Below are 24,083 nucleotides of genomic sequence, written 5' to 3' on the forward strand. Positions count from 1 at the left end.
AAGTCACCATATGTCGCCACAAGCCTCTTCCCAATCTCTCTGTGGTTTCACGACAGGCTCTTGTGCGTGAGTGTGTGTGTCTTTGTGCAGCAGCTTTCCTTAAGATGTGGTAGTGTGGTGTGTGTAAACTTGGCCGAGAGACACAAAATGGTGACCACGCAACATCAACAGTGCTGTTCATTTGAAACTTTATTCATGATCTTCATTTACCAATCAGCAGTGCATTCCCGGGTTAGCAGTTCAGTAAGACCAGCGTTGCAGGCGTGGTGGCTGTTTGGATTTGGAATGGAAAGAAAATGAGGCCCCCTGGGAGCGAAGCAAGGCAAAAGCGCGGCCACAGCCTCAGTGTCCCCAGCTTCACGTTTGTTATTTGTCTCCACCAACACACAGACAGACAGGATGGAGGTGTGTGTGGTACCAGTTCCACAGAGTTCTGGCCTGCTCCTGTGTCACCGGTCACCTTACTGTGCAGAAACAGAGGCATGGGGTCATTCCGATGAAGAAAAGTTCAAAGGGCATTGCACAGACTCTGAGTAGATTGTGGATCGTCAACAGAAATGAGCGACAGATACAGACACAGTCACAAAGCAGCTCTGTGGAGGAGCCGGAGTAAATTCTCTTCTCTATTTCTTGCTTTCTTTTCTGTGGATAAAGTCATTCAGTAAAGCTTTTCACAACCATAAAACTTTCCATTTTTATTTTTTTTGTACATTTCTATCATATATTCACAAAAAACTACTTTTGACATTTGACAAACATTTACATCAAATGACATCAAAGTAAAAAAGAGCAAAAATAAATAACAAAAAAAAAACCAGCCAGTAGTTCTACTTTTCTGTTTCAGTTTTGTTGTGCTTTTTGTTGTTTGTTTTCAAAGCTACTCCAACATAGAGATCCAGGTGTCTCTGTATGTGCGTGTTGCCAGACAACACTCCCACTAACAACAGCCTGTTGTGCACTCAGCTTTCAAAAAAGAATAAAACGCCAATGTTCAGCTAGAAATGAATCTGCGTTTTGTTCTGCTAGACGTCTGGAGATGGTCGTACTGTAGTGCACATGGAGCTAGGATGACGGAGCACAGTGAGACCAAAAACAAGATGGCGGACGGGTGCCATGGAGAGAGGACCATGGGAGGAGACCTGTCCCCGAGGGGCCAGTGTGGGTGAGCAGATTTAACCCAGGCAGCCATGGTGGCCGAGCCTGCAGGTGCCAGGCCTCACTGTTGTTTGTTGATTTTTTCTCTCCTCGGGGGAAAACAAAGCCGGAGAGAGCCGAGGCACGCCACGCTTCTGCATCAGCTGAGTTAAGCCATGTTGCTTTGAGTACAAGTGGCTTTACAGCAGGTAAACTATTACTAGTGGGAATGAACAGATTCTGCTAGTTAGCAAAACTAATGTTGAAATGTTTTTCTCTTGTGCCTCAGTTTCTTTGTACAGATCAAAGTTAGAACACGTTCATTTGCGATCTTTTGACTTCGTTGTGCTGCATCTGCTCAGTCACAGACATATTCTCTCTGCAGTAAAGTGAATTAATGTCATAATCGTCCTTTGAGAACATATACAGCTATGTAATGAGACGCATCTCGTGATAGTGATATATTCTATGGCTTAAAACTATGTGGACAGTCACTGTCACGCTGGCGCCATACAGTGAAATGTATAGCACACATGAACACGGGCGCCAGTGGTGTGTGACTTCATAAACGCACAGTTTAATTAAGGTTGGTGTTGATCAACCTCACCTGATGAACTGATGAACTGCACTGGACCTTTTCACTCAACATCAATCGTGACCCGCGACCCGACCTCGGGTAAGCAGTTCACGGTGGCTGCAGATTAATGGCTCAAGTTTTTGTGGGAATGATGTTTAGTATGTATGTGTATGTGTATGTGTCTGTGTAACACACACATCACACAGCCAGGGTGCACGGGTAAAATCAAAATAAAAGGAACTTAGTGACACTTGAATGAATGAAGTTTTTTTAGAAGTAGAGTAAACTAGTTGTTTTCATAGAGGTTACTAACTTAAGTTGAAAGTAACCCAGTTGTTTCCAATTGAAGTCATTTTTCAACCTGTTTGTGTTCCAGTGAATATAAACTTTTCAATGAGTCTCTACTGCCACAGTGGGAGCTGCGGCTGATGATGGCCTACTTCTTCCTCTGCTAGAGCAATGCCGTATCAAACAGGTCTCTTCAACTCATGGTGCCGTCTCTCCAGAGTCCCATTGACACACTTAGGTCCCTATTTACCTCTTAGCAGGTCACAGCAAAAATCTTTCTTTGATTTTCTCTCCCAGTTTCTTTTTATAGATTTCTTCTTATCGCTCTCCTTGTTCGAGGCCGAGGGCGACGACCCTAATCTATTTAAGATTCCCTCTTCGTCCACATACATTTGATACCGTATTTGTTTTTCATCGCAGCCCGTCGCCACTATCTGTGTTTACAAAAAGGACAGAGTGGAGAAAATAGAGGCATGAGCAAATAGTTTTGTGGCAGCATGCCATGTCAGAAAGCACTACAGCAAATGTGATCGCCTCTTAACGTCAGACGCACCTCTCTGGAGCCAAACGCCACATGCAGGAGGTGGGAAAGAGGTTCATGGCAGGTTCAGGCATCAGAGACAAGGGGGAAAAACCTCAGGTCATGCTTTCACAAATCATCAGTCCAACCCTCTGCAGAACCGTGCAGCTTGCAGTCAAGCCATTCCAAAAGCAATATCTTCATCATCGATGATTTTAGCTTCACAAAATCACGAGAGAAGCGGTGGCAAAAGCCGTGGATATCAAACCACATTGTCAGTGATGTCTAATGCTAACATGGTTTTTCTTTTCCTATAGTGTGGTCCTTACAGCTCAGTGTTGGGAACAATCTTTCAAACAGGTATTTAATCAACATACAGTAAACTAAGATTGGAGGAGGAAATCTCAAATGGCTCACTCTTATTGAAGTGCACTATAGCTGAGTGCTCTGTGTAGGAGGTTTGGACTGTTAGAGCAGGAGTGTGTGATTGTTTTCCCTGCACCGACGCCGGGTTTGTCGATGTCTGGGAAGCTTCAGCATTAGACTTAAGAGGTCGGAGATTGGTTTTGTTTTTTTGTTTGTGAACCTTGAGAGTGGATCTCCATCTAGCAAACTGCGGTAGACGGAACTCCAATTCCGTCGGCTACTATGTGTGACATCATTGAGGGAAAGGGAGATGAGACATAGGAGGGAGGAATGATCCAGGAGGGGCTTCTAAAAACAGATTCAACACACCAGTTCCTTCAGTAACACACCTGACCACTCACTTCTGCGTATGATGGACGACGAAAATAAATTCAACAAACCCCACTTAACAGATTATGAACATTTGAATTAGCCCTTGGATTCAAACAGTCCAGAAACTGAGAGACACATACAGTAGCATCCGGGAAAGACAACGGAGACAAAAAGAGCAATAGATGAAGCACGGAGGCAGGCTATTTCTCTATTTCATGAAAGATTTCTAGTCTGTCTGGGTCAAGGGCCAGTGTACAATCAAACTGGGCTATGGTCTACATATGTGTCCCACACACACACACCTCTCACTATCCCCCTGCTTTTCCTCATGAACTGCCCTCCTCCCAGTGTGGTCCAGCTTCCCAACCCAGCTATTCTCCAAGAGAATAACAGCAGAAACATAACACGTTTTAAAATGTTGAGTAAATCGCGCAAACGTCAAATTTTCATATGTTTTGAAGCTCCTTTTTTCAGTCCTCAGCAACAACGCTTTCCTATTAGTATAATACAGCATTTTCTTTGTTTTTTTTGTCTGCATCTAGGGAGAGGAACCACAGCACCTGAGGGAGAAAGAGGGAGAAGTGGAGGGGAAGAGAGGGATGAGGGAGAAGGGTTGCAGACAGCTCTTGATATGTCTCCCGCTTTTGTCCATCGGTGGCAGGTGATTGGGTCTGTCACTTGTGTCTGTGCTGCTGTCCGGAGTTGATGGAAGAGGTGGAGAGGAGGAGGAGGAGGGTCGATGTGGGACTGCTCGTAGGGTCAAAGGTGAAAGGGTCAGGAGGCGGAAAAGGTCAAGGGTTAGCCCAGGGTCTCCTTGCTGCTCTCTCTTTCCCTCTGTCCACTCTTGCTCATCTTCATCTCTGTCAGCTGGATGTACCGCAGCACGTTGGTGTCTGTGTGAGGAAAGGTCAACTTTAGGTTTAAATGTGAGGCATTAGAGAGAAAGAGAAAATAACACTTTATAAAAATATTAGACTAATGTTATATATTTTGTATTTACATTAGCCAACATGCTTCCAGCTCTCTTAAAATCCATAGAAATCCACATTTCTAGTCTTGGTAACTGATCGTTTAATTTCGATTAATTTTCTGCACATTCTGCCACCAAAGCTCTCCCCAGACAACAATTCCCATGATTCCACAGTGCTTCAGGGCTTCGGAACGCCATTAAACTAGGTCTTCTATTATTGTTTTAATTGAAAAGACCCCTAGCAGCACGAATTACATGCTGTGTGTTTTAATTTAAATGTCTTCCATGTGAAAAAAAGACCCCAATAAAGATAAATGAAGCACACGTGTTATTCATTTTCTCCACGTGTCAGAATACTAATCCTAATGTCATCCTGATATCAGATATTTCTGGTTACACTTACAATATGGACATTTAGCGTAATCAGTAATAAGTCATTTTCTTTTATTTTTATTCAACACTTATTAAAACCTATGACCTGGTGATCCAAGAGAATTAGATTTAGGTTTTATTATGCTGCAGGAGGAGCACTGACACTGCTGGTACCATATAATTTCTATGGTAATTAACAAGTAATAACAATGGAAAATGTGTGTTGAACATGAGGGACTCTGGAAATGACCTGGTATCACTGCAGTAAAATCTATTACCATTGGTCTTAGTGTGGTGGAAATAGCATTAGAAATAAAGACGGTATTCCCATAATATGACCTCCATAACAGAAAATCATCACCATATTATCGCTGTATTGTCACGTAAACTTACCTTTTTCTTTTTCTGTCACTGCATTTATAAATATTCTCACCTGTGGGTTCACGATTCTTGGCATCACGCAGATAACGTAGAGCACATTCGTAGTCACCCAGGTGATAGAAGGCAATGCCGGCTCGGTACATGGCCTTGAAGTGGTCTCTCTGGTGGCTCAGCACCTTCAAACAGTACTCCTTCACCCGCTCGTAGTTGACGAGCTCGGACTGCAACAAACACGCTGCGAGGGAGAGAAAAGCGAGGACGTCAGTGAGTGGAAAACGCCGGCGACAATGATTCATTTCAAACATTTTGCCTCGTTTGTGTCCATGCAAACACCACAAGTCTCATTTAGGAGTTTAAATTAGAACCCGGGAGTGAAAACCAAAGATGGGGATATTTTGCTGACGTCCCACTCTACGCCTTTTAATAGAGCCCCTGTGAAATGGAGCATCCACAGGACATCCTCATAATGGCAGCGAGTCGACTATAAATAGTGTCTCACAGAGTTGAGGACCCAAAAAAAAGAAAGTTGTGCAAAGTGGTACTTTGTCTACATGCTGCTGATGAGCTCTATGTGTAGAAGAGGAGAATAGAGACATAACGAGGTTGGAAATCATTTATTGAATACATCCCTGACTTAGCAGGTGTGTTAAGTACTGAGAGCAGCAGGAAAGAAGAGGGAAAGGAGAGGAGGATGCACGGATGAAAGGAGCATCCGATCCCACACAAGTGCTCTGTGGTGAGAGGAGAGGTGAAGTAAAGAAATGAGACAAACTTTTAACTGTTTGAAAAACTGCCATAAAGTGCAGCATAAAGTGCTTCAGAGTAAGTGTGTCACTGTGGTCATTAATCTGATCCTGGTATCTTGCAGCAGCACTTCACTGAAGCATTTCTCAGCATCTCTGACATCATCTGAAAAAGTGGACACACACACACACACACACACACAGAGCTTTTAAAATGTCCGTCTATGCCTCAGATATCTGATTACTCAGACATGATCACAACCACTCAGAGGTTGTTTTTTTTTGCTTCCACCTTACTTCACGTTGAAATTTTTCTATTTTTTTTTTCAGACGAATCTTCTGCAAACCCATCCTTACTCTGTATCTCTCTCCCTGATCCGACTCCCCCGCCCCACTGTCTGCTCTCTGAATCTGCCCTTGACACACAGACAGCATTTTGAAAAAAAAGAGTCAGGGAGTGTTAGCCACGAGGCAGAGTGAGTCACGAGTGAGAGACACAGAGCAGGAAGGAGAGAAGGGAACAGGAAGGAGGAGCATTTATGGGCAGGGGGTCTGATAAAAACATTTTCCTCACACACACACACACACACACACACAATCTCTCAGCTATTCTTTAAAGTAGTGCTTCTCAAACTTCTTATACCAAGAACCCCCTAATTCTTTGAAACTTTGAAGAGGAACTTTGCAAGTCTGGTCATTTTTTTCACCATATTCTCTACAGAGCGCCCCCTACAGTTTTGCACAACACCACCGTAAACATCCATGCATCGCCTACCACATTATCCTCACTGACATAAAAACTCAGAGCTTTCGCTGCACCCTCCCTTCCCCTCTCCTGGCCATGTGCACTTGTTTTCAACAGAGCCAGAAACACAAGCAGTGGAGCCATGTCCATGCTGGATGGCATCCATTTTGCCAGTCCGATGTTAGAGTGTGACCCCTCACTCAGTCAGACAATCGTTTCCTCCTCTCTACTCCGACAACTGCCTCAGGTATAAAAAAACAAAAACAAACCAAATGCAGTTTAGAAAAATTAAAAAAAAAATCACTCTGCAATTAAAAAAAAAACAGAAAAACCTACAAACACAGTGTGTAGAAACACTAGTGATCAGAAGAAAACACAAAAAGTACAGAAACTGACCTGACGCAAACAAAATGAACCAACAAAGACACTGCACATAATCAGATACAGGGGAGACAAATAGGACACAGGTGAATCACATTAGGCCAGCGCATACAATCAATAGGAAAGACAGGACAGGAAGTCAAACTTACACACGGTATACACACTAGGAGGAAGTACAAAATAAAACAGGAAACCAGACAAATGTGAAGAAAAGAGAAAGAGCAACAAAAAGTCCAAAGACAGCTGTCCAAATCAAGAGTGCCTGGATTAAATCCAGGGGTCGTGACATACAACGGTTTCTTCTGCTTCTTTTTAGCTGGCTCTGCCATGACGAATGTCAAAAATAACGCTATCCTTGCTTTGTTCTTATATGCGTTTAAACCTTGTATGATTTTTACTTTACTGAATATTAGTCATTTGTCAATGAGAGAAGATATTAATTAGTAAGAACAACAGTAGGGCTGTAGAACGCTCCTTGTTTAGTGAGTGAAGCTCATGACTCAGCACAGAGCCACTCTGCCTCGCGTCCTCAGAGATCACGAGTCTGTTGGAGGGAATCACCTCAGACGCCCTCTACCTGTCCTACAGACTGAACTCTATTTGTTTTTACAACCATGCAGCGACAACAACACGGCTGCTCTCCTCCCAACACAACACAACACACACCCTTCCATTATCGCCCTCTGGCAGTGGACGTCAGCCGGGCTTTCAGAGGATTCAGTTACAGTGCATAATGGCCTAATGGCTGACACACTTAGTGAGTTCACTGAAACTCACACGTGAACATGCACAGGACACACCTACAGTGCACAAAGCAGACACAGTGGCAGTCAACGACACACACACACACACACACACACACCGAGGCACAAACACACTCAAACAGGTTTAAACAAACCAGTGAGTGTAAATATGACAGACAGACAGACGCAGAACCACTTTGATGCAAACAATGTCTAAAAGACATGTGACTATTGAAACACACACACACACACACACACACAAGTATTGTGCACAAGTGAGGACCGGGCCGGCCGCACCCTGCTGGCCCATTAGGCAGATGGATAACATGCCAGTGGGAATGTAGAGTGTGGTGAGATGCATTAAGAGTGTGATAATGGTGGGATCATCGAGCAGGCGAGGACACAGACGGAGGAACACTCAAAACATCTCTGGGGCCAAGGTGTCCTCGTCACTGAGGGACAAAGACTTCAGTTTGTGGGGAAGAAAACAGATGATGTGGCTGCAGCGAGTATGGTTTGCACACACCAGTGATGGGACAATGTATGACATAATTATTTGTCGTGACACTTACAATAAGTTCATTGTGGTGTGAATTTCTATTACCGTGATAATCGTGAATTGTGTGCCACAATTAGGGCTGCAGCCTTTCATCATCGATTATTCTGTCCGTCATTTTCTCGATTAATCAATTACTTGTTTGGTCCATTTCTCCCCAAACTCTAAATTATGAAGTTCTCATAAGTCTTATGTTGTCCAAAATTGCCAAAAAACATTTCTGATCATCTTTATAAGACTTTCTAGCTTCTATCCTCCCCTGCACCATGTCTTCATATTTGTTTTCTTTTACATAATGTGCTAACAAACTAAACTAATTATTGTATTTTAATGATTGAAATGTTAAATGGATCAGAACATATTCACATTTAAGAAAGAGGAAAGCTTGTTTTAATTATTAAAACAAACAACTTTGATGATCAAAATAGTGGACGATGAATCGAGTAATCCCTGCAGCCCGAGCCACAATGGGGAGCTGCATCTTTCCTCATGATTTATTACAATTTTATTATCTTATTAATGAAATATGTGTACTCTATTCTTTTTGACCGTCGTAAGTGCAGAGAGAACGCTACGCCTGTTCAAGAAGGTTTAAAATTACAGCCATGACAATAATATTGTGAATCGCAATTATTTTGGTCAGGATCATCGTTAACCTCTCATCTGGTCAACCTCACAATCAATTAACATACGAGTAGCCCTTGCACACTGTCATATATACTATAGACAGTAGGAAACAAGCATGTAGAGACACTTAAATTATTCTGTAATACGTTATAATGTCTGTTATGCAAGTTATCCTGAATTATATGTGTATATAATCCAATAATCTAATATCTATAGACATCAAACAAATCCTTATTAATTAACAGCCTGGGTTTGGGTTATACTGAAAAATAAGAACATGTGTGATACATCCATATTTGAAGTTGAGAAAAGACTGTACGTAGGAATAGTTCAAGAAGCAAAGGCACTGGCTTCAAATCTATTTGAGAATTCATTCGAAAATTCTTTTTACTTAGAAAGCATTGAATGGTCTTGCCCCCATCTTACTTCAGTGATCTTTAACACACTTACTCACCGTCATGATCACTGAGGTTTGAAGAAAGGTCAGTTCTTGTGGTACCTACGTCGAGATTAAACGTCTGGGGAGAAAGAGCCTTTGCTGTGGTGGCTCCTAAATTGTGGAACGAACATTAAACTTGCTCCCACACTGCCTGTTTTTAAATCTCTACTTAAAAAAGCCACTTCTTCTCATTGCCGTTCCCTGACCATGTATTAGAGCTGGCAGTTTTAGTGTTTCAGATATATTCATATTGCTTATTGACTTTGTTTCTGTGTTTTATTGGTTTTACATTCTGTCTTTATGTGTTGTTTTATACTGCTTTTAGGTTACATTGTTTCATATCCTGTCTGTTTTATGGAATGGAGTGGATTGGATTGGAATATTAGTACTGTTGTCTGATGATACAGGCAGTATTTTAGAAAGAATTAAGAAAGAAAGAAATCAAGATTATTTTTGTCCCTGCATTAAAATGAATGGCTCAATAAAATAGGGTCAGTTAAGGACAAAGTCCATCACATCCATTTTGCGTGTGGATGAACAGAACCTGGCCTGCTGAGAGGCTGCCAAGCTTACCTCCAATCTTTCTACGAAAGACAATTTGCTTTGATTAAGAATGCAATATTCACACAGGTCATCCATGTACATGTGAGATGAGAGAGGAGGAATAATGAGGTGTGAAATTGCACAAAAGTAATGCCGACAAGTCATATAGGTTTGTCTTAATGAGGGACTTGAGCACAGGCACCGAAGAATAAGCCGAGGCTTTCCGTCGCCCACTCAAGTCAAGTATCTCTTTCTTCGCTTGAGCAAAATCCAGGAAACCAGAGAAATCAGAGCAGGAAGATTTGAGAATGAGAATGAGAACGAATTTGAATTTTAAAACACAATGTGTGCAAAGGCAGCTGTCAAAGTGTGTGTCCATGTGTGGGTCAGAATGATTGTGGAATGAGAGGTGCAGAGAGTGGGAGTGGTTCTCACGTGCTCAGGAACCCCACTGGTTTGTCTGAAGCATCATATGTGAAGACAGAGAGTCTGCATGGAGACTCGCTTTCACAGCAAAGAAAGCACTGACACCAGTGAGGAAGGAAAAAAGAACGGGGGGGGTGTTACAGAAGAGACACGGGGGTGAGCGAGGACAGGAACGAAACCCAGAAACAGCCGAGGGAAAAATAATGACAGGACAAAATATCTGTGCCAGAGGAAAAGAGGTGAAATTTAAACCAAGGGAAGAAACAGACAGAACAAAAAAATGGGTGTCAAAAATCAACTTTCCCTCTCCGTCTTTCACTTTCCTCCCTTTCTGTTCTTACATCTTTCATTTCAAACTTCCTCGTCACCTCCTCTCTCCTTCACACCAGCACGATGCAGCTAATTTAAAGCTGCTCGTGACCCCGCTGATCACTCTGCTGTCCGTCACCACCATGATTGGTTCTGCAGGAAGATAATGGCAGATGGGGCGACCAATCACTCTGACCGACGATCTCACACAGCGGCGCACACGCGCTCCTCGTTTCCTCACATTTCTACAACGGCATCCATCTTTGTCACTCATCATTCCTCGCTCTGTTTCTTCTCCTGCGTGTACTTGCTCCCCTCATAACAACGACCGTCTTCCCTGCCCTCCTCTCACCTTTCACTGCATCTCTTTTACAAATATCAAAACTGATTTATTTACACAGACAAAATGAGATTTTGAATCTGGTCCAGTAGGACAGTGACCTCATCGGCCCCCACTAAGAATAGCTCCACCTAAGTTGATTTTGGTAATGCCTTGTTGTCGAGAGGGTCAAAGCTTGAGTTCCTCTCTCGCTCTATAACGCAGCATTTACGCCACCTTAATCAGCCACTTTTTATCCTCGTTCTCATCCCGCTTTCAAACCTAGTTTCCTCCTTGCACGTTTTCTATCTTCTGTTGTTCAGGTAGATTTTGTTGCCTCACTTGATTACCTCACATGTGACATAGAACGTGTTTGACAGGGTCTTTTCCCTGAGAGGAAATGAAAGGAGTGGCTACTGTGATTTAACTTGACAGAGAAGTAATAAAAGCTCATCCAGTCATCAAACACCATTTTACTTAAAACTGTGGAGACAATCTTTTTCATTTTGTGTCGCAGTAACAGGAAGATTATTGCAGCTCCACATGGTGTTAAAAAAAACAAAATAATGACTCACTGTAGTGCTTGTAGTGCTCATGTTCGACAATGTGCATCTCGTAGACCTCCACTGACTCCTCTAGAGGATAGCTGGAAGTGTGTAGTACTGAGACTCTGTTGTGGATTACAGGTGAATATAGAGATGTGTGTGTATGTGAACAGGAAATCTCCGTCATGTAACGTCTCAATCTGAATACTGGATGGTGTCAATTTAAGGGGAGAGAAAGATATTTTGTCATTTTTGCTTTCTTTCCAGAAGATGAGATGGTCAATGTCACTCTCATACAATGAGCCTAAGGTTACAGCCAGTAGTTTGCTGACCTCATGCTCCATTTACATCATCTACTACTCTACTGTATAAAAGAGATGCATGATATTATCAGCAGATATTAGCTTTGAAATGTATTATCAGATATCGACAGCACACCAAGATCTGACTAATGACTATAACAGTTGGAGATTTCTATGACTTCTATGCTGGCGCCTTCCACAAATATTGTCGTTCTTTATGTTTATTTATTTCGGTCAAAGAAGAAAATGTATGTCTGCATCTGCTGCAGACAAAATATTATTTTTATTTCACCACAAGAGACGAAATGACGTGGATATATATCGGTCATCGGCTCAAGCACTCCCAATATCTCAGCATATTGGCAAAAGGTCCAAGATCTTGCATCCCTTTATAAAAACCTGATATATGTGTGACTTGGTTAAAGGGGTAAAATAGTTAATAAAATTCAATACTAACATTAATAAAACATAGTTATAATTTAGGTCATGGTATAATTTAGCACATGGCTAACGGCAAAAATAACCATTTGGGGAAAAGTAGGAATAGCAGAATTCTCGCTGATCTGTTAACATAATGAACAGAATGATCAAAAAAAAAAAACACCTCGTTCACACAGCTCATGTTGACTAATTACCATTCTATGTGCTGTTAGTTTAAGTAACAGAACAACCAAAGAAAAGCACATGTTGGTTAATGAGATGTACTGTAGAATTGCTGGTAGCCATATGTTGTTACTCGCAGACTGAGCGTTCCAAGCAAAGCAAGTTCACTGGCTGTTATAAAACTCTAATAAGAAGTTGTACTAATGCTCTCACACTTTTACTATTGCTTCAAAAGCTTTCTGGCTGTTATTCATAACCCTGCCAACAGTGACACTACCCGCAAAACTGCTGGGGCATTCATATTTACATGAATTAGCCAGTGTCCTGGACTGTCGGTCAAGTAACCAGATTATTCTCATATATACTATGTCACAGAGAGTTGAATAAAATCAAATGAATCAACTTTTCTGTCTTGTTTACTGTGAGGTCCAAGGGAAGAATCAGTAAACAAGCAAGAGTGTTTCCACCATTTACCCCAGTGCATCACAATTGTCCTGGCCGAGCCTCTGTCTTCTACCTTACTCCATCAGTTTCCACCCTCCCACTTTGTTCTGCTCTCCTAAAATAGTCGCTGATTCAGGATTAATGCTCATCTACTTAAATATTTATACAAGTGAGGAGGAAGCTATCATCTCTATGACTTCACTGAAGATGAAATCATTTAATGCCCTGCACTGCACTTCACAGTTTCCAGAACTTTGGCTGAGTAATTTCCTCTTGTCCACTGTGTAAGATAAAGTTGGGTCGTTGCGAAGTTGCTTGCGGACTCGACGAGAAATGAGGGGCAGCTTGTGACGCTGCGGACCGTACTCAGCTCATTACAAGTGGTTGATTTTATTTCACATCCCTTAGTGTCTAAAAGCTAAATGAGTGTCCATGATTACTTATGTCTTCCTGTGTAAAAACAGACACTCAAATAATAGATGAGTGCAGTTTAATAAAGCCCCAGAGACATTCTATCATGGTTATATCTGTAGTTGAACTCCATGACAGGGAGATCACTGCAGACTTTCACTACTGTCAAACAAATTGCTTTTGAAATCTGACCACGCACTCTCAAGTCAAATATTGTCGAGAAAAATTAAGGCTGCATTTAGGATTATCGATCCACCTCTCTCTGGATAATCTGCTGTACGGCGTGTAGCTACGGTTTCCTTGAGGAACATGTTCTGTGCGATAGAGCAGTAACAAAATTAATGAGAATGTTTGGAGAGGTCAACAGAGAGCGATGCCAAAAAGGTTTAGAGGAGAATTTCATGGAGTCAGCTGTTAATCTGTGAGGTCGTAGAGCTTTCCTGCTGCTAAGTGGCTGAAGTAACTGAATCGCTAAAGAATAAGATCTCATAACTTTAGAGACCATGTTTAGCATGGTTTAGCACTGGGGAACTGCAGAGGTAAGTCTTTTACACGAGGATTGATTTAATCACCTTTTAACATAGAATTGTTTAGTTCATTCATTCCTTTAAAAGTGGAGTTTGTAACTTTTACATGTAAACAAACGTCCATTAGATTCAACCCATTGTCAAAGAAGCACCCATGAAAGGTGGAGGTAAGAAGTGAATTCTGCTGTTATTTTGTGACTTTTTTAAACGCGATACTGTTAATACTGTGTAAAACTGTCGTGTAAAGCTGCTTTAAATGTTCATCAAGACTCAAAACAGCACTTTATAAATACAGACTATTTGAAAGCAAGTTGTAATCACAGCTAAAGCCAAAAATAATTGGCTTTAGACTATTTTGTCATTGTTTTTTGGTGTACAATACCAACCCAAACTTTGGGATTGACAGGAATACTTCTTGCCCTCACTGCTCCTTTGCTGCCACTGTCTACACACAGACACTCCCTCAGTCAGATCTGATAGTATTGCTTCACAGATGAAGGATACAAATATTCTTACGTCATTTTTGTTCAGGAGGCAGAAATAGCTCAGGGTGTTTTCAGGAAAAACAGGCTCAATGCAACCATTACATTTCACTGCCATTACATACAGGGCATCACAAGGTTGAGTTTTTACTGTCAAGCCCCGGCACTGCATGTAATGAAGCATTCAGTGTCAGGCCAGAGTGGGCCGAGTAGGGGCGGCTCAAGATAGCGAGCGACGTGGGTTTTATCAGCATGGAGCACAACAGATAAATAAAAATACCCAATTGGATTTCTCCGCTCCGTCCACTGGAGCACAGGGTCTTAGATATGCCTTAACATATTTAGCAAATTCTCATTACTGTGAGCTTAGAGAGGTTGAATGTTCTGTATTTTCCGCTATCATGCTTTGGCACTCGCTCTCGCTCTCTCTCTGAGGGTGTCAGGAAAGGGCATCTGTTTCACTTTTCTCTCAGCTGACGCCTTGACTCTCAACGGCAGACTAAAAAAAGCTTTGACAGCCACTTTGAGTTTATTTGTTATTCTCTGTCAGTATCACGAGGAGCTTACTTCATGATGGATTATTTTAAACATCGCACGGAACATTATCACAAATGCAAAACATACATAGAGGAGGAGGAACTAAAGTGTGATAAGTGTACATCAGTTGGGAAATGCATTTGTTTTCATTAATTGATAAACTGTGATTGTAGGTGTTTACCATAAGCACCACTGTATTCTATTTTACTGTATTGTTTGGTATCTTTAGTGTTTGTTTGTACAGTCTTATTCATGTTTTGGAGTTCATGTTTTTGGCCACGTTTGCTTGCTTGTCTTTCTGTCTGTGAGCAGAATGACTCAAATTTGGATGAAAACTTAATCTTGTGAGATAAAGTGTATGGAAACTGGCAGAAGTAAATTCTCTCCAAGTACTTTCTGTAGTATCAGCTATTTGTATTTGTGAATTCTCCATAACGGCAATGAAACATGCACTGATGCTACTTTGGAAACAAGATTGATGCAAATAAAATAATGGATTGTAGTAAAAAAATAATAATAATAATAAGAAAAAGACTGTAGCCCACATTTCCCATATTTTTGCTTTTCATCTCTGTCTTTCTCTCTCCATCTCTCCCCGTCACGTCACCTCCCCTCCTGTGCTTTCTGACAGATGACCGAACCTTATTTACTGTTTTGACAGGCGTCACCTGGGACTGTCGAGATTGTGATATCAATCAGCTTGGTCTGGATTGAATTTCTTGGCCTTGCTCTCTGTACAATGAGGGAAAAACATAATACTGCAGCCATGAGAATCTTAAACTACTGAGAGGTCATAATAGGAAGCGTTTTCTTGCTCCCACCTTGGCACACTGCTTTACTCTCTTCTGCCATGTAATTATCTCATATTTAACAGCCTTTGCATCTTTTGTACTGACTCACCCCTTCCCCCTCCTCTAAATGTCTCTCAGCTGTGAGGTAATTCGGAGTGTTGGTGTAGGAGAGACAGTGCAGTGTGAGTGGTTCAGTAAAGGGAGTGCCAGTCATTCCCATAACAGCAATGCCACACCATCTGCAGCTCTGGCACACAACAGCTCTGCTCTGGCCACTCCTCCAATGGCAGACATACATGCAGGGGAGGAAAAACACCAACCAAACCTCCACCCATTTCCCGACTCACCCTTACGTGGCATCTCCTTCTCCTCCTCACCCCTCCTACACTCGTAATAGTCATTTTCTTTCCTATCAGCACCAGGCAGCTCCTCTGTGAACTGCTTATACAACCCCGCTTTCTCGCCATCTCCTTTCCTCACCACACTCTTCTTCTGTCATTTTTCCTCGTGCCACATCCCCCTGGTGACAGAGCTGGAAGAAGATGAAATAGCTTTTGTGTGCGACTGTACACTAGCCGTGGGTTGGACTGGACTGGTGAAATCACTCCATATGTGGTGTTACACATCACTGATATCATTCTGATGGAGACCCAGGAGGCTTCATCTACAGCAGCTGAGGAAGTGGGGCAACAGCAGCGTGTCTTAAAATAGTAGCACAACAAATGATGGTCTTTTATTTTTGGTCAGGCAAAAAACAGATGCTGATTGCACCAACAGGCTCATTAAAGGCCCATTTAAAGTCTGTAATATCACGTCATGGTTCATAACTTCATTGATGGGTGCAGGTCACAAGAAATGGATTTTAATGATTGTGTTGCTGCATTCAGGCCAAATACAAAACCATGTCAGGACGAAATTTAAGCTTATCATAGTTAAAATGCATGTTTTTGTAGAGCTCTGAATACTGGAATTTGAATTGTTTGCCTCAGTAAACCATCCACTGGGGACCTGTCTGGGGTTCCTCTCTGCTTTATTAACATTTTAGTGTTTTTTAGTTTGTAGTTTTGTGTTTCCAATCCCCAGCTTGACTGCTTTTGAATAGCTGGTGAACACATAGAAACAATAAGCAGCCAAAAAGCTAATTAGGAAGAATATTTATGTGACCGTTGCACTGCAAAATCACACAGTCCAACAGGTTATTGTCTTTAAATATTCACACAGCATTAAATTGGCACACGAGCTGAAAATGAACGGTGGTTTGTGTCCACAATCAAACTTGGGCCTGCGAGTGACAATATTTTCATCATTTAGTCATCAGCTAATTTTCTGTTAAATAATGACTCATATAACAAATATCAGAAAATAATTAAAAAAAACATTACATGATGGGAAATTGTATTGAAGTATTTTTTTTATTCCACCAAATTGTTTAGATGTGAAAAAAGCTGTATGTGATTTAAATTTCAATCATCATATGATGAGTGGGTGGAAATCTCTGGATCATCATCATCGTGACAAACACAGTTGCTGTAACAGCTGCATTAAAAAAGGTGGATGGCGTTACGAAACAAACACTTTTCACTCATCCCTCCTGCTGTAACTCTCCCAAGTCTGTGACTCATGACTCATTCACAGAGTGAGCGAGTGGTGAGGAAGAAAGGCAGGCGAAGATCAAAACAAGCAGGAATTAATGAAAAGTCAGACAGATAGGTCTCACTACAGGAACACACAATCACGCTCCCCGTTTCATTCTCTGTACTGAACTTATTAAAATGTACGACAGCTTACAAACAGCTCGGTCCGTCAAATGTGTTGGGTCAGGAAAACGCTGCTCCTGTTGTCTGAAGTGCTTCCTTGTGATTGATAACGAGGGAAACAAGCTGCAGTCGCATCTTTTAACTCTGCATGTGCCTCTTAGTGTGTTGGTGATGTCAGGTGGACAGATGTGTGAGGCATGAGGCCTCTGCCTCTGGCCACTATGTCGCATCACAGTGAACTGCGGCAGACACAGACAGTGGACAGTGTAACCTATTTAATTTGCAGCCCTGCAGGTACACACAGACTCGGAGTTTCTCCTAAACAAGGCCAACAAATACACAGACATTTATCATCCATTGTCTTTGACACAATCAGGTGACGTTGCTGTTGGTGCTAATATTCTCAAAAATATTTTATTTTACTCTATACAAACACATTTAGTTTTGTGAGAGCAATATAGCATCACCGTAATATTTCTTGTGGATTCAAAGTGGATCTAAGGCCAAGCTGCTCTCGTGGACCTCATGGTACTTCAAAAGGTGTGATGTGCTTCTAGGCTGTATAGTTTGAACTCAGTTTTGAGTTTGAACTTTCCTCGCCAGGTTCAAACAGATATATGAATTTTGGATAAAATGTAAGAGCCCTATTGCCTTAGGTCCATACAAGGTTTATTCTAAAGCTGAGAAAATCTAAATATTTTTATTTGTAACCACACTGCTACAAACATATTTATGTGTAGTATATTTGATTTCTACCAATAAACCGTCCTACATGTTGATGTGACATAATATGTGATGTAATAATGGGACTATACTACTATTTACTATCCACCAATGCCAGTGTTGTGATGTAACAAAGTACAAATACTTTGTTACTGTAGTCAGGTACAAAATTCACGTATCTGTACTTTACTTTGTTATTTATATTTCAAGCAACTTCTACTCTACTACATTTCCCCTAACTACATATTTTTACTCCTTACTACCAAATAAAATCAGAAGAAGAGTTCTTCTACACAGTAATGGTCTGTATTTATGTATTGCTTTTTCTAGTCTTGAGCTGCTTTACACTACAGTTTTGCCATTCAGCCAATTACACACTTAACATGTGGTTAAGTGTCAAGGACACATACAGTATAGAATAGCAGAGCCAGGAATTGAACCCACAATCTTCCAGTTGAAAGACAACACCCTCTACCACTAAGCTACCATGGTTCAAATCTAAGTGCTCACTATTTTAATACTTTTACTTCTAAACCTCAAGTACATGTTTTATTAGAAATTGACTTTTGATACTTCTAGCTGATAGTGAAAGACACAAACACATGTAGCCTTAAAAACATGTGCTCTTGCGTGTGACTGATGCTGCTTGTTGCCGTCTCAACATACGTCAGAGCCACCGACCGCCGACCAATCAAACGGCAGCTGCTCACTAATGAGCGTGGTGCTCTGTGTGCCCATCAGTGCAGTGAGTAACCAGGTGGAACCTCACAACAAAACCTGCACCCGGATTACAACACACCCGATGAGTCACTGCATTATTTCAAACAGTGGGAGAGTCAATGAGATGTTTGTCTTAGGTCTAATGAGCGTCTTTGATCTATCTTTTGAATGTAACTGCTGCTTTGTTTTCTAAAATCAGTGACTTTAGAGAAATAAATAAAGACTGAAAGGCTTCATTTAAAGAGGTTATAGGAAGTCCACACGTTAATACAGTAAATCACATCAACTGATACTGATTTTGTTTTGTTACATCTGTTTACTTTGTGCTGTATGTTATTGAATATTTGAGATTCCTGAATTCATTTCTTTATTATTTATGTGGACACAAATGCTGTGAAAGATATGTCACACACAAAGTTCCTTTGGAGAGTCTGAGGAAACCCATTAAAAGATAAGGCTGTCCATACTTTTTATTGTCTCATGGAAAAAACTAAATGAATTGGAAACAAATTGCCTGAATCGCCAAAGCCTTAAATGTTGTTACTCGTCACCGTAAATGTCCTAAAAAGCTTTAGAAATACATCAGTGAGAGACGTGGTTTCACTGGTTAACATCTTCTTTCACTTCCTATTGGTACTGGATTATTTTGAGTCACTAACACTCGTGTGCTGCTGAAAACATCCTCCATAAATGTGAATTAATTTGCAGCTTCAATTGCTCTTCAATAACTCACGTGTTATATGATTACATCTCCATGGCTGTGTATTTCACAAATGTTGGTGTGTATTCTACTGCAGCGTGCCATCAAAAAACACCCTAAAGAACTCGTCTTCGCTTGTCATGAATCCTAATCTTACAATGAAGTAGATTAAATACATTGTAAATGACTACATGTGTATGGAGTATTGGTGTGGCAATCTGCCAAATGCTCAATTGTAAAATATTGCTCATTAATGAAAGAACATTACGTAGAATTAGCATTATAAATTACAGGGATGACATGTATAGCCACTTGTCATCACTGGCTGTCGAGGTCGAGTTAAAAAAACAATACTTTTATAGAGAACCGGCAAATGGTTTGAGGAAAACCTGGTTTGACTAGAACAGCACTGATTTTTAGAAATTTCCCACACCTCTTTTCTACCCCCATTTTCTTCTTTCACCCCAATCAGCCAAGGCAGATGGTTGAACATATTCTGCCAAAGCTCATTCTGTGAACTGCTGGGGTTCTTCCTTCTCTCTATCATATTGTAAGGTCTCAGTCTTAGCATGCTAAGTGCCTTGTGATAACGTACGTTGTTGTTGTTTGGTGCCATACAAATAAAACAGATTTGATTTAGAGCATTATAAGTGTGGCCCTATTTCCTTCTTCTGTGCTGCAGGTGTCAGTGAGCGGCCATAAGTATTTCACCTGAACCTGAATCAAATATAAAACAACACTGTGAATCACAAGCTGCGGAATAAAGGGAACACTGTTGTCCAGGTAAACGCAGATAATGCAGTTAAAATAAGGTTCAAGTGATGTTTCTTTGTGTGTGTGTGTGTGTGTGCAGGTTCACACACAGATGAAGCAGCAGTGAGGGGAGGGTATGAGCTGCACTAATATACATGGAAAAGGCCCAGTCATGGTTGCCATGGCAAATATGGCCCCCTGTCGCGTGCTAACCGGTCCCTTCCTCCCCTCACCTCCTCCCCCTCTGCTGCTCTCTACTGTTCTTTTCAATGCTTGTTTTTCCCCTCATACTACTCCGACTTCCTTCCTGTGCTTCTCTCATTTTCAACACATCTTACTGCTTCCTCTCCCTTCCCCTAATCCCTCGTTTTTCACACTCCCTTCCTCCTATTTTTTTTTTTTTTTTAGCCTTCCCTCCCCCATCTTTCCTTCATGCCACAGTGGCCTCCCTACAGGCTACAGACAGGCTCCTAAATACAGCAGAGAACAAGACGACCTTCGATGCATCATGGCAGGCTGACCGGACAGACAGCACCTGGAACATGGATGATAAACATCACTAATGAGCACGCCATGTCACGCCCGTGACCTAAAATCTCCACACTCAGTGATTTCTTACGAGTAATTGTTGAAGTGTCTGCGTGAGCCATTTCCATCCTAACCTCCTCTGCTGAATCAATTCTACTGAGTCAATTCATTTGAGGTTTTCTCCAGCCCTGACATTGTTTCCTAACAGCAACTATACAAAATTCAATGTAGAAATAAGAAAAGCAGAAGCCCTGATTTCAGTTACCAATATTATACACCCTGGGAAATGTTGCTGGGCCACTGGGAAATGTTATTTATTTATAAACAATATTGCACAGAAGAGGGAGAAGAAGATATGTGAATAAATGTGCATGTAATACATGAGTAAATGTTAATTTCAGGGGGAAATGTGAAGCGGGATCAAAAAAACAACATATTATCCTATGCTGCTGTTGATGCTTGCTATGATTAAAATGCAACAGTAAATTTAAACAAGAAAATACATAAACAAGTTAAAAAAAAAACCATGATAAAACATAACATACAAATACTAAAACTAAGTCATGACAATGAGATTGGGTATGATACTGAATGTTTAATTTGCTAAATATATTGAATTTCTTCAATGATTTTAGACAGATGGGATTTCTAAACTTAGAAACACCAGTGGAACACAAGCACCTGCAGAAATAGGTTTCATACTGGCTTGTGTGTGAACTCGCTGAACTGGAACAAACAATGTCAGCAGTTCTTGGAGGCAGCACAGAGGTGTGTGTGTGTGTATTTGTACATACATCTCTGTGAAAACCCCAAAAATGTATAACAGGATTTGAGGACATTTTGTGAAAGTGAGGACATTTTGGCTGGTTAGGCTTAGATTGTGGTAGTTGTCATGGTAAAGGTTAAGCTGTGTTATCACTGAGTTTGGTTTGGTACAGTACGTTTCCATTCAGAATAGTACCAAAATAACCATTGTCCTCACTACATGTGTGTGTGTACCTGAATTTGTTACCTCATTAGGACCTTTTCTGGCATAAACACTGACCTTTTCAGGATCAGTAGTCCTCCTAAAGACAGATACCTGTTCCTAATGAGGCAAAACCTAATTTCTGAGGAACAGGTTAAGTTTGAGGCTGGGGTACACAATGGTGTGTCCTAAGAAGAATAGCTGCACAATGGGGACCTAAATGTGTTTTAGCAGTCACATTATGGGTACTTGTCTTCCTTACAGGGACAAAAGAAAGTCCCTATAAGTGAATGATTATATGTGGAGGTGAGGACATGTTGAATGGTTAGGGTTAGACCAGTAGTATTTATGGTTTAGGTTTGAGTAAGTCTCCAGAAAATTAATGTAAGTCAGTGTGATGTCCTCTTAAGTCATGGAAAGCAGACTGTGTGTGTGTGTGTGTACCTGTCAGGCTGTCGTAGCACTCGATCTCGGTGCTCTCCACGGACCTCCGCTGCTCCTCGGTCAGCTTGGCCGCGGCTTGGTTCAGCAGGTTCACCTCGGAGCCCGTGGTTCCGTCGACAACATGAACGCCTTTCAGTTGCAGCAGCGCACGGTGGTACTTGCCTATCGCTTCCCGAAATTTCTTCTCCTTGTAGCAGCGATTTCCCTCCGCTTTGAAGTCGATGGCTTTCTGGATCTTCGCCTCCATCTCCATCTCTGCAGAGCCGGCTCGATGTCCTCCACCACCACCGCCAACTCCTCCTCCTCCGTCTCCTCCGGCGGCTGCTGCCAGACTCCTGCCGCCAGTGTCCGGGAAGCTTTTTAGGCTCTTGATCGGGTGCTGCTTTGCCTCCATGTCTCTTAGTGAAAGCGGCTGGAGTGGCCCATGGCGATCGGACACGGAGGTGTGATTCGACGGGGAGGACTGGAGCAGAGTGCTGTGCATAAAGGATGAATGGAGCGGAGCAGACGGTTTGGAGAGGCGGCGGCAACGGAGAGACGACGTCTCAGTCAGGAACGGCTCTTAAAAACTGGTGTAAAGGGAAAAATAAAGGCTACAAATGAATGAACAAAACGTGAAGAGCGGCGGGTACAAACATCCTGAATTTAACCACCAGTTTTACAACCGCGGTGACTCAATAACCCCTTATTCCTCGCGCTGGTTGTCTCGCGAAAGGAGGATGAATTTCTATGGCAGCAGCATCCGAGGCACGCGCAGCTTCAGCACCACAGACAGCGCGCGCACAGTACACGCACGCACACACGACAACCCCATAACCGCAAAGCATTGTGGGGGATACGAAGAGAAGTCGTGAGGTGTTGATGCGGTCCACATTTGAACAAAGCAAAAAGCCCAACACAAGCAGTACACGAGTACAAAAACATTTCAACATAAGAGCGCAGGTGAAATATGAAATTATAAACGTACTGTGTTTACATAAATAACAGCTTATTTTCATACGTATTGGAGCTAACAGGCGAGAGTGACGCCCTGACAGCGTGTCATCTTATAGTTACCATATTTCACATACATGTGCAGCTATGCTGTTCAGTCAGCGTCTGCTATGAAAAGTTTTTCGATGACGTCAGCCCCCCCAAACAAACAAACAAACAACAAAAGTAAACAAGTACGTTCAAACTCTGGCCATACTCTGATACGCTGATATTCCCTACCAAACATTACATTAGCACCAAAGTGATGACTTCAGCCGCTGTGGGTTTTCAGGGCGATAGAAACAAAAAGCAGGAGAATGCAGACACCAGAGAAACGACAGCGGCAGAAAGAGCAGGCGGAGAGCGACCTCAAGTGGCCGGAGAGTCAATTACAGTCTGGTCATGATGCACTGGGCCAGGGGTCGAAATGTGGTTCTACTTTTTCTTCATTCAATTTCATTAATTTTCGTCAAACAATGGAAGCACTAGGTCTGTATAATTTTGTGCTTTATTCTTTTCTCCACTCTATAAGGGTTTTGGTATAAACAGCATTGAAATGTCAACAGTTTTTTTCTGTAGTTCTTTAATATCATAAAAACTACAAACTATTATAACATTTACTTACAAAAACATTCATGCAATTTTATTTTAATGGCTTAATAGGTTTTGCAGCTCCAGATTAATTTTATCTGGGTCGAGAGGGGACAAAATTGGCTCTCTTCATCCTAAAGGTTGCAGACCCCCACACTAGGCAGAATTATTTTGTCATTATTGATGAAGAAACCCACAATTATCTTTCAACATATAATATATAGGAATGTAAACAGAACAGATACAGATAAAACACAAGAGACAGACACTAAAACCCTTAAAGTAATTTAAAAGGCAGAAATGCTACTGTTCATAAAGCCAATTTAAGTTTGTTCACAGCTACGGAGGCACGGCTGTAAAAATAATATAATTATTCTAATTATTTGAGAGTGAACAACACCCATGCACCTCCATGGTGACATGTTTATAGCCTAACAAATAAAGCTGTAGTATGACAGGAGAATTTACAGGTACA

The 24,083-nt window shown here is 41.6% G+C and overlaps 1 protein-coding gene across 1 annotated transcript; it reads right to left on the reverse strand.

Moving 5' to 3' along the window:
* Window positions 1–823: 823 nt before the first annotated feature.
* ttc9b (tetratricopeptide repeat domain 9B) lies at window positions 824–22,815 on the reverse strand. The gene is made up of 3 exons (XM_044032814.1): window positions 22,046–22,815; window positions 5,033–5,215; window positions 824–4,150 (listed from the first exon to the last, which is right to left on the reverse strand). The coding sequence occupies exons 1-3, from the start codon at window positions 22,527–22,529 to the stop codon at window positions 4,056–4,058; spliced, it is 762 nt and encodes a 253-aa protein (XP_043888749.1). The 5' UTR covers window positions 22,530–22,815; the 3' UTR covers window positions 824–4,055.
* Between the last annotated feature and the right edge of the window lie 1,268 nt (window positions 22,816–24,083).

The sequence above is a fragment of the Solea senegalensis genome, linkage group LG8 (assembly GCF_019176455.1).
Source record: "Solea senegalensis isolate Sse05_10M linkage group LG8, IFAPA_SoseM_1, whole genome shotgun sequence".
Lineage (NCBI taxonomy): Eukaryota > Metazoa > Chordata > Actinopteri > Pleuronectiformes > Soleidae > Solea > Solea senegalensis.